The sequence below is a fragment of the Monodelphis domestica genome, chromosome 7 (genome assembly GCF_027887165.1).
Source record: "Monodelphis domestica isolate mMonDom1 chromosome 7, mMonDom1.pri, whole genome shotgun sequence".
Taxonomy (NCBI): Eukaryota; Metazoa; Chordata; class Mammalia; order Didelphimorphia; family Didelphidae; genus Monodelphis; species Monodelphis domestica.
Genome location: NC_077233.1, coordinates 18,236,498 through 18,248,562, shown reverse-complemented (window position 1 = coordinate 18,248,562; position 12,065 = coordinate 18,236,498). Strand labels below are relative to the sequence as shown.

The 12,065-nt window shown below is 38.1% G+C and overlaps 1 protein-coding gene across 6 annotated transcripts in view; it reads right to left on the bottom strand.

Moving 5' to 3' along the window:
- SLMAP (sarcolemma associated protein) overlaps window positions 1-12,065 on the bottom strand; it is a 168,891-nt gene that overhangs the window by 29,186 nt on the left and 127,640 nt on the right. For 5 of the 6 annotated variants that reach the window (XM_007499963.2, XM_007499966.2, XM_007499965.2 and 2 more), the window contains 2 exons: window positions 5,537-5,617; window positions 5,197-5,256 (listed from right to left, as the gene is read on the bottom strand). In XM_007499963.2, the coding sequence (XP_007500025.1) occupies window positions 5,197-5,256; window positions 5,537-5,617 (141 nt within the window). The remainder of the gene's footprint in view (window positions 1-5,196; window positions 5,257-5,536; window positions 5,618-12,065) is intronic. The other variant, XM_007499968.2, reaches the window with a different exon arrangement.

Sequence of the window (12,065 nt, the reverse complement as noted above, 5' to 3'; positions counted from 1 at the left end):
AACCCTGGACAAGTCACTTAACCCCCAATTACCTAGCTCTTGCCACTCTTCTGCCTTGGAATCAATACACAGTACACTGATTCAAAGATGGAAGGTAAGGGTTTTAGGGGGGAAAAAAATACTAGGAGAGCTTGCTAAAAGAGTACTGTCATAAATCCTTTTGTAAAAGAAAAGGGGCCTACAGTGAATAATGACTACTTATTGGTCATGACATATTTTATAATACCACTAAATTATATTATCATTTACAAGTGGTAATTATAATACATTAAATATTATTTTTTTCAAAGGGTTTCTTAAAGCACAGTGCCCATATAGCTTAAGCCCTTTTCTCTAATACTGGGGTGAAGGGCTTACAACAAATACTTCACTTTTAGGCTAACAATAACAGCTTTTTATTGTATGGTACTTGTCTTAAGACATAAGTTTTGCCTACAGTATCTCCAAACTGGAATTATAATGAGTTGTGGGACACAAGCTATTCTTCACTTAAATTACTAAAATGAAATATTTTCTACCTGTCATAATTGTATTTGAAATAAATTACCAGATGAATTTATTAAGGAATACAAGCACAAAGATATTCTGCTTATTAAGAGACACAAAAGATGGAAGTCCCTAACCACAAACATTTGCATAATTTAATGACTGTAACCAATATAAGAGAATAACATGGGTCAAAACTTCTCCAATCACTAAAGAGACCATTTTTAAGCACCACTAGAGTTGGACAAGCACTTATCACGCTTCAGCTACTGATGTGGGAAAATGCTTCATTTGTACGCTATTGCCTAGTTTCTCTCCCACCCACCCTGGCTCACAGGGCCCTAATTCTGGTGGTGAAAGGGCAAGGCAAATACTCTGACAAAAGACTGGTTCAAGATAAAACGAGTGGGCCAAATCCATTTAATTTTTATGTCCATAAATATGGATACAATTCTTCCAGTACTGGGGATAAGCCACAGCTGAAAGATTCCCACTGAGTCACTCACCGAGATCAATGGCCCCACTTGGGAGCTGGGGCACAGGGGTTGGGCTATTTACAATTCATAACTAGAGCTCAGTTTTATTCTGTTTAACAGTAAAGAGGGCACCACAGTGTGGATCTGAATGTTCACAAGCAATTCTCTGTTATGTTTGAAGTTACCTAGAGCTAAGTTAGTGGCAGCCAGTTCAGTCCAGGCACAAACATTTATTAAGCTCTATTGTGTGGAGAACACTATGCTGCGAGGTCTGCCTCACAAAATTATTTTATGTGCATCTCCATAATTTAAATAGCATTCTAAATGCAGAGTCAAAGGACATTGCATTTCCCAAGGCATTCTATACTCAGTTAAGAACAAAGAATCATTTTCAGGCATTTTAAATGTTCGGCATAATGTCAACAGCTCATGTAATTGAGATTGCATTGTTTAAAACAAGATGGTAGAACAAGGAAATAGCTGACTGATTCTCCTCTGTGAATGTCATATGTTCTAGGAAGAAGTTTTTTCCGTACTCTATCACCACCACTTCAAATGAGAATTACAGGCTCTGATGAAAAGTTCACCCAGATATAAATTTTCTGTTTTTTGAATCTAAGAGTAACTCCTCAGTAGAAATGATACTTGAGACACATGAACATGATCATCCTTCCTGAAACTTGTGAAACAGATCCAAATGTGCACTATTACCAGACGGTATGGCAAGAAATGACAAAGTCACAGATCTGAGAATATATACATGCAGGGGATTTTGTTGACAAGATAATGTGACTCTCCCCAAAAGTGTTTGGCTCTATTAGAGGAGTGGAAAAGAAGTGAGAGCCCTTGGGTTGGCGTTTGGCAACCAGTGCTAAGTAAAAGGGCCAAATGCATAGCTGCACTAGATAGTCACAAAGGAAGACAATGAAGTGAGGCAGAGGCAGAGGCAGAGGGGATAAAGACAGAAAATAGAATGGCCATAGCAAGAACTCAGCAAAAGTGTGTTGGGAAAGTGAAGGCTCTAACCTGAAAGTAGAAGTCCATGGAGGTAGCAGAGTTATGGGTGACTGTGAGATTCAAGATATAACCATCCCAGTGAGAGGCTAAAAGTGAGGTAAAGATGTAGATCATAAGACTTGAAGGTGATAAGTCCCAAAGAATACTGTAAGCCAGGTACTCAGGTCTTGAGAATAGACAGCGGCTTTTTTAAACCCTCACCTTCCATCTTGAAATCAATACTGTGTATTGGTTCCAAGGCAGAAGAGTAGTAAGGACTAGGCAATGGGGGTCAAGTGACTTGCCCAGGGTGGTCACACAGTGCCTGAGGCCAAATTTGAACCCAAGACCTCCCATCTCTAGGCCTGGCTCTCCATCCACAGAACCACCCAGCTGCCCCCTGGTCAGAGGCTTTTGTCTAAGACAGCTGCCTGAATGGAGGCAGACTGCCTACTTCTTGCTTAAGCAAGTAAAAATCTGAAATTCATATTAGGCTGAATAATGATCAAGAACTTAATTGAACTTTCCTTCCAGAACTGGACCAGGAGTCAGTCAGAAACCTGTGGACAATAGCAAAGGAAATTCTGGTTTAGGCAAATAAGCTGAAGCCTTTCACTGAAAACAAGAGACCTAGAGATCTGTGTAGACTATTAGAACCTTGACTTCAAAGACAGTTAGAGTAGAGGCCCCTCCTGCTGGAGAAGTCCCAGAGACTCCAGAAAGTCTACTCCTTCCACCCACAGAGGGTACTTTAGGAGTCCTGAAGAACGGCAGCAATAGTCTGGCACAATGGTATTAAAAAATGCTACAGCCCGGGCAACCAAGCCCTCCGAGATCTATAGAAATGTGTGCTGGGATGTCAGAGAGGGTCCTGAGGATTTCGAGTTCTGAACCTCAAAGATTTTAGGAGGTAAACAAAGAAATAAAAGCTGTGAAGGAAAGAACTGGAAGAGGAATAAATAACATAGAAGAAAAGGTAGAAAATTTTACCCAAGTTATATATCGCCTGAAAACAAGAATTGATCAAATAGAAATCAATGACTATATAAGCCAAGAGTATTTGAATAAAATTAAATAATTAAAAATAGAAAAGAAAATCTAAGAAGAGAATGAAGGCCGGCAGATGCCTGAACTAATGTACGACATAAATATAGACTGCTGCTGGAATGAACCTCAAAGGGAGAAATGTTACTGTGAGAAGCAAGGCAGATAGAAGTCTGCCTGCCTACTGGGACAAGGGGCCCAGGATAAAGAGCATGTAGATAAGAAAGGTGAAGAGAGGTGCATTAAAAATGACAAGGGAGAGACAGCTAAAAGGAAGACCCACAAGTTTCACTAAGAGGTCAAAGCTACCACAGACCTCTACATCTCCCCCACCAAGACTGCTCACATTTCTATAGAGCTTTAAAAAATCACCAACACTGTGGTAAAAGCTTTGTGAGGGAGGCATGGGATTCTAGCACTCTACCACCTTTAGCTGAGGTCACTTATTAGTGGCTCAAAATTTCTTTTCAGGACAAAATTCATGGCTATATTTGATTTTTCGCCTTTTTTCCTTATAGGGCCCATTGAAGGGAAAATGCCTACCAATTTGGAAACCTGATTGCCAGAAGAATTTTATTCCCACCTGGACATATACACTCAACTTAAAAATTTTCAGAATCCTAGGAGGAAAACATAAACTTTGAGGTTCTCATAAGAAGGGAAGGGGGAAAAAAAAGGCCATGTAGCAAAAGCATAGTTATGTCAGTATAATTCTCTTCTGTATCTATAAACTTTTAAACCTATTATTTTGGCCTATTAGAATTTTACCTTAAGAGAAGAATACTGTCAGCTATTGAAGCTAATTACAAAAACAGGTTACAAAGTATGATAAATCTTTTTTATATGTCCAAAATTTAATAAATGCTACTAATTTTTTTAAAGTAGCTACATCATTTTCTTCAATTTATTTAAGTTGGACCAAAAGTTAAAAGCAGCTGATTAAGGGGAGGAGGGGAGAATTCCACTCTTATCAATTACAATTCTACTGAGCATTCCCAGTAGCCATTCATTTTCTAAAATATACCTGCTTCTGATTTTGCGCTTTTTTTTTACCACCAACTAGCTCCAAAGATTATTGTTAAAATCAAGTTACAAAACGTTTTCATAATTCATAATTGCTGACAAGGCAGAGATTTATTCAGAGAAGGGGAGACAAGCTGTATCCAGGGGCAAGTCTGTACTTCTCTCCCTTGACTTTAACCTTAGTGTAAAATAGTGTGAACAAAACTGCTCCAGGACTTACGATCAGGATTCCCCACTGCATCCCACTGTCACCCAATACTCCCACCTGTTTCCCCTGCCCTCTCACTCTCTATTCTACAATTTTTTCTTTATCCCATTCTTTACTTTGACTCCTCAGACTGCCTAAGCCTTCAGCCTCCCAATGAACAGTGCATTTTTAGTTCTGCTTTAGCTCCCACTGACACTCAAGGTACTAAAAAGGCAGAATAAAAGAAAAAACTGAAAGACCAATTAACAAGTGCTCTTCCCCTAAATTGACAAGAAGTAGTAACTTATGGGGAATATGTAATAGAGCAATACTGAAGAGATGACTGCTTTTCTAATATACTACCTAAAAATAACTCCAAAAGCTTTCCTGTCTTCTCCAATTAATTTGAGGACAAGCAGACAATAGGCAGCACTTCTTTTTCTGATATTAGAAAAATAAGATAGGTAAGAGTAGTGAACCCTCTAGAAAAGAAATAGAAACCCTGGAGCTTGGATATATTGATTTCTTTGTTAAAGCAAACAACTGAAGGGAGGATGACATGGAAGGGGACCCAAAGAGTGGTTTCCTTTTTACTCATGGGGGAGGGGCCGCCCCCTACATGGGAAGGGGTTTCACTCCCTACAAAAATAGTTGTCAAACCCCGGGATTTTGTGAAAAGAAAATGATCCAATGGTTTGGGATTTCTACCAAGTGCAGAAAATAAGTTTCATTGCCCATGAGGAAGCCTTTCTCTTCTCCCCATTTTCACTGTAGGGAGACTCAGATGCCTTACTGTTGCTAAGTATATCACTTGATATGTATTTCAGTTGAGATACCAGGTTGAGATGCTGCTTTCAAATCTAGCCCTTGCTATTTTGCATAACATTACTGTAACATTTTGACAACTATTTAAAAACTAACACAAAACTTTGCATATTTTATTTGCACAGTAAATCTAAAATGCTAAGGAAAAACATGAACTACCTTTTAGTAGAGAGACTTTAGCAAGAGGCTCATTTAGATCTTGGTCATCCATTTGGGCGTCTGTGGAGGAAAATGACTATTAACAGCATTCAGACCAATAGTAGTCAACCTAACAACATTAAAACAAGTAACGAGGAATAACTAACAAGCACAATGTATACACGTTTTCTTTTTTTTAAGAGCTGAAATGAACTAGGTGGAAATGTCCCAGAATTTTACAGAGGGAGTAACTACACACCATGCCATTTCTCTTTAAAATGAAACAAATTTGGATTATCCGGTAACCCCATGTGCTGAATGAGAAAGCCCATTTACAAACAAATGCTCCATCAATACTTACCTGTAGTGTCGTCACTGCTCTTTTCCTTACTGGGGCTAAGAGTATCCGATAAATCTGACTCCTTTTCTTTTGCTTGATTTTCTGCCAAAAAAGAAAACAAAAGGAAAAGCCTACTAACATCAAACCACTTAGGCAGAGCTGACTTTATGCTGACAGTCCTTTGAGCCTCTGGCTATCTATAGAACTCATGAAATTGGCAGAGCCTTCTGCGTCTCCTTCCTTTGAAACCCTGTTCCACAATGGAATGTCACAACTAATATTAAACACTAGCATGGCTCAGAGCTGGTGCCCACAGAGCTCAGACTTGTGCTCCAAGCTGTACCCTGGCCAAGTGAAATGCCATGTAAAACAAACTTTGCTAATGTGGTCAGGAAACCATGACAAAAAAATATCCAAATTTGCAGAACAACATGGCTATTGTACCAGGATGAAAAGCTCTTAGTACTATTTACGAACTGGAATAATGAAAAATGAAGCTCAAAATACTTGCCTTTTAAAGTCAACTCATTTTAGAACAGCCTAAATTAGCAATTTTAAAAAAATGTAAGGAGAGCATCATTATTAAGTCATGTTCTCAGTGGAAGCTCATAAAAGGAGACAGCAACTGTTCCTATAAACAGTTATAGAAGCCATGATCATGGATTCTCTACCTGGGCTGGGTACTAAAATGAGAATTCTAAAAATATCAGGGAAAGGAAATGATTCCCACATTTCCATTTTCCATATACCATTCTAACTGATTTAACCAAGTTAAAGGTATTATGTAGTAGACACTTTTTCTCACTTTACATCCTAAAAAAAAAAAAAAAGCTCCCACAGTTTACAAAAGTTACTGGTAATGACTTTTATTTTAAATAATTTATTTTATAAAGATTTAGCTTCATAGGTATGAGTGAGGTTTTGAAAGAAATTACTCCTTACTGGAATCCCTCAGTTAATGAAGGCAACACACATTGGTAAAACTCAATCAAAAAGGCTACCAGAAGGGCAGCTGGGGCTCAGTGGATAGAGAGCCAGACCTGGAAATAGGAGGTCTGGGGTCTGAATCTGGCCTCAGACACTTCCTAACTGGGTGACCCTGGGCAAATCACTTAACCCCCATTACCCTTAGTGGCCCTTACCACTCTTCTGCCTATTGGTTCCAATACAAGGTGAGGGTTTAAAAAAAAAAAAGCTAACTAGCTCTCCAGTCATTTGAATAGTTGACTCCTAGATCATTTTAACTATTTTGTTTCTGTTTTGAATGAGACATCTCTTTCTCTTAAAGACTGCCAATAATATCTTGAATTAATATAATAATAGCACTTACTTTCCAGAGTTCTTGTGAGGATAAAATGAGTATAAAGGCACTTTGCAAACCAAAAAGTGCCAAAAGCTGGCTATTATTACTATTATAGATACTGGATTTTGTTATAGAAAGAACTAAACCTATGGAAACTGCTGAGAACAAGAAAAAATGTAAATACATTCCATTTTCTACTCCCAGTAGATTGTACCTTCAGTGATCTATCTGTTCTTTCTTTTTTTTTCCTGTTACCTTCACACATTCCTAGGTCTCCTAATTTAAGCACAAAGCTATTGTGTTCTCGTTCTCTCCCTCTCCCTCTCCCTCTCTCTCATTTCTACAATGGGGGAGGGGGGGTTGGGGGAAAGATACCTCCACACTGCCTTCACTTCTTCTCATCTGATTGTCTCCCTAAACCTTTGGAATAGAGCTTCCAAATTCATTTCACAACAGAAACTGTGCTCTCCAAAATTACCAGAGTATTTTTTTCCTAAGCAACTTAATTTTTTTTTCTATTACGAATGTGACATGCCAACAAACATGAATATTTCCATGTACAAGAATGAAAGAAAAAGATTATATATATATATATATATATACACTGTAACTCTCTAGTCAATAATCTCTTATTTGCCAAATCTAATTTGACTATGCTATTTTGGGTACTATGTTTTATATTCTCTGAGATTCTTTTGACACTCTTCCCTCTTTGCTTCCCTCCTTCCTATATAACCATTCCCCAGTCTCCTTTTCTGGCTCATATCCATGTTTATATCCATGATGGAGAACTTATGGCATGCAGAAACTCTGTGGGCACTCATGCCATCCCCAGCAGAGTTAAGTTACTAGAAAGGCAGAGGGACTCTGGCAGAGTGGCTCCCTTCCCCTTCTTCACTTTGTTTCCCTGTGCTTACTTCCTCCCAAGGAGGGTGCTCAGGCCATTCCCCTTCCCTGTCTGGGGTTGGGATGGGGGAGTGCTAACTTAGTCTGGGGTGGGGGGTAGGGGCACAACACATGGTCTCTAAAAGGTTTGCCACCACAGGTTTATATCAGGTCTCCTAATTTCTGTTTCACTAAGACTATCCTAGGCCCTCTTCCTTCTTTATCCATCTTCCTTGGTCATTTTATCAATTCCCTTGAGTTCAATTATGATATCTATAAAGATGACTTGGAAATCTATACATCCCAACCCTAGTTCTCTCCTGAGTCAATTCCACATTTCCAATGACCTATTGGATATTTTGAGCTAGATGTTCTATAGTCATCTCAAATGTCTTTATATCTAGCTGGACTAATTGCTTAACTTCTCCCTCTTCTACTCATCTCACATATCTATCCAATGCAACTCCCTTCTACTAACATCCAATCACAACCTTAGTTCAGAACTCCATGATCTCTTGCAGACTATAGCAGTGATTTTCTAATTGATACCCCATCTTGCTTCAAACCAGCCTCCACATGGCTGCCAAAGTGTTTTTCCTGAAGAGGCAATCTGACTGTATCACTCTCTATAGATTTTAGAATTAAATGAGAAATATCTGTTTGGTTTTTAAAGCCTTTTACAACATATTCTTCAGTCCTGTTATCTACTACTCCCTGTATCATGTGGTGCAGCCTAGTCTTCTCTCTATTCTTCAAGTATGATGCTCCACCCCCCTTTTCTCTGCCTTTCTTGCTCTGACCATGCCCCAAGTCTGGCATGTCCTCCCTCCTCATTTCTGCATCAAAGACTCACTCTCTCCCTTCAAGAAGATAAAGACGACTTTATCTTCAACATAAAGCCTTTCCAGATTCCCATGACTGTTAGTTTTATATTTATTTTATATTTATTTCAAATATACTAATAAAAACACAGGTTGTCCCCTGATAGAAGGTATCCTTAAGAATAGGGATGTTTCATTTATTTTTATTTGTATCCCGAGGATCTAAAACAGTCCCTGGCACAAAGCAGGAATTAAAATACTGACTAGCATGACAATATACTCCAAATTACTAATAATAAAAGACATTTAACAGGCAGCTTCACTTGATTCTATACAAATTGGCAATGATAACAAAAGACAGAACATTCAATGTTGGAGGGGCTGTGGAAAGACAGAAACATGGTCTAGAGGTGAAGTGGTCTGACCACTCTGGATTTAAAGTAAGAATTCTGTGAGAGAAGTTAACTAGTCTGACCATACTTTTGGATCAATAATCCTATTTGGATGTAAACCAATATAATACTGAGGCATGGGGAACAAAATAATAAAGACTGGAACAAAGGCTTAACACATACCACAGTGTTCAAAGTAGTGGCATAGGAGTTCACAAGGTGGCAGCAAAACAGATGTGCAATTGGGGAATGGTTGAAAAAGTGGCATATATATATGAATATTATTTTATACTAAAAATGACAAAAGAGAAGTTCTTTTTCTTTTTTTTTTTAAACCCTTATCTTCTGTCTTAGAATCAATATTGGATATTGGTTCTAAGGCAGAAGAGTGGTAAGGGTTTGGCAATGGAGGTCAAGTGACTTGCCCAGGGTCACACAGCTGGGAAGTGTCTGAGGCCAGATTTGAACCCAGGACCTCCCATCTCTGGGTCTGACTCTCAATCCACTGAGACACTTAGTTGCCCCCTAAAAAAGAAGTTCTGAGAAACAAGGGAAGACTTGTATGAAAACCAAAATGACCAGATATATGATCTGCTCAAACGATATATATGTCTCTAAAAGGATCAGAATTATAGTCCCAGAGAAAAGATAATGAAACATATCTCATTACTGGAGGACTACAAGGAGAGAATATACAGTGTTAGGCCTGACCCTTATTTTAGATTTCACAGTTTTTTGTTTTGTTTTGTCAAAAGGAAGAGTTCAGTTTGTAAGAGAGGAACGACTGACACAAGGGAGCAAATTTGCATGGAAGGTCAATAAAGGCAAATGGAATTTCAGGTGTTAAATTACCATATTCAATTGAACTAACATTTACTAAGTCCTTATTCCATGCTAATACTGTACTAGGCACTAGGCATACAATGATGAAAATCAGAAGCATTTATGAAGTACTTCACATTGGCCAGTCACTGTACCACATGCTGGGAACACGACAAAAGGCAAAGACATGCATGGTCTCTTCCCACAAAAGGCTCATACATAGTTTGGCAGAGGCTAGGGATAACACAGAAACAACTAAGTCTATTCGTGACATACACAGTGTAAATGGAAGGGAATCACACTGAGAAGGCACTAACAACTGGGGCAAGGCCCAGGGCCAGAAAAGTCCTCTTGCAAGGGCAAGAAGTATTCTGACTCCCCTTCCTGTGACCACTGAGTTGAGGGATACGAGTACAGGCAATACAAGAAAGGGTGTCCAGGGATGCCTCACCATCATGAGGCTGCCAGGTCTCAATGGGAGCCAGAAAAAGAGAGGAATGAAAAAGGAGAAAGTTTAGATTGAAAACAACTTCGCTATGGCCAAGGATCAGAGCGATATGGGGTGGATAGATCTGGAATGGGATATGTGGGAGGAAAGGTTGAGTAAGGAAGTAGGCAGTGGGGGATAGAGTTAAAGCCAGAATAATGGGGTTTGTACAGTAATAGCCAGAGTTTTAGAATTATAGAGATGGGGAGAAAATAACCATCTGTAGTAATCACAAAGACTTTGTGACCTACTAATAACAAAAGTTTGCTTAATTACATTGACTTCTAAATAGAGACGGTCATAACACTAAAATCCCATCACATGGGTACAACGAGAACAAAGACACCAGGCAAAGACAAACCTAAAATCCTGGCTATATGTTATCTTGCAATATTGTTAGACTCAGCACTCACAAGAATAAAAGAATCTACAGGACGCAAGCAGGCACAAATTCATGTATATTTGCTCATTTGGGGTCCTGAACATCAAGTCACTTCTTGCACTCCATAGTAGATAAACTTTCTTGTTTTAAAAACGTGAAAGTTTGGGGATAACCATTAGTCACATGTTGTCTCCCCCATTAGACCCAGAGCTTTTTGAGAGCAGGGACTATTTTTGCCAAAGCTAAACACAGTGCATGGGACATAATAAGAAAAATGCCTGTTAACTTGACTTGATTTTTGTACATACACTCAAACTAATTCTTTGAAACCAGAAAGGAATTTCCAAAATGCCAACGGCACCATGTAGATTAGCACAGGCTTTCAAGTTCAAGGTCTAAAACATAATGGGAATCAACAGTATGAGTTCTCAGTCCACTAACTAACACTTTACTTAGACTTTTCCATTTTACTTTCTATTAGATTCATCTTTGCATGCTACTGAAACATATTAAGTCAAATTTGAAAGCTAAGAATTTCTACATGCTCTTCATAAAAATTCATTTTGAAGGCTGCACTGAATTTTTAGGTAATGAGCCAAAAGCATACTTCAAGCAGCTCCATACCACTATCACTTAAAAACATTAAGCAGTAGGATATTTTTTCCTAAAGACTTATTCTATGAAGTTTATCCTCCCTTTTTAGAGTGTCAGGCTTTCAAACAAGCTTTGTTTCAATCACTTTTAAGAAGATGAAGTAAAAACTATTTTAAAATCTGTTCTCATCACCCAGCAAGACCATATATGCTAAAAATAGTTCACTATTCTGAAACCCAAGCCTTGTATGCCAGCATGATGCTAGGTACAAGGACTGTATGCATTCTTTTCCCAAATATGGCAGTCCTTGTTTATAAAAGTTAAAAAAATAAAGGGTTATGTATTTGAAATAAAAATCAACTTTTCGTTATTTATCTCTAAAATAGCATTACCATAAACAAGGTTAACATTTAAAAACATGATCTTAAAACTGTAAACATTATATCTCTTGTTAGCAGTTGATGCAGTGAATTTCTTTCTGATTAGGAGTCAAAGAATTGAAAGGTTTTATAGTCATGGGCTAAAAATGAAGGCTCTCATTTGAAGAGAAAGTAAGAACAGAACAAAAGCAGGACAAAAATAGTAAATGAGGTCAAATCAAGAAATTCCAGATCTTTCATGGCTAATATACAATAAGTTACTTTTAAAACAATTAGTTAATAAAGTACACATACATACATCTTTATGGAAAAAAGAAACAAAACAGACTTCAAAAAAAAAATAGGATTGTCCTCACTGTCTGTTGGCACAGAAACATAATTTAATGCTTTCATTGGCTTATGTTAGTTACTTTAATAATCTGTTTGAAACCAATAGAGGGGTAAAGCCAGTACATGAACTTCAGACTATGTACAATTAATTATC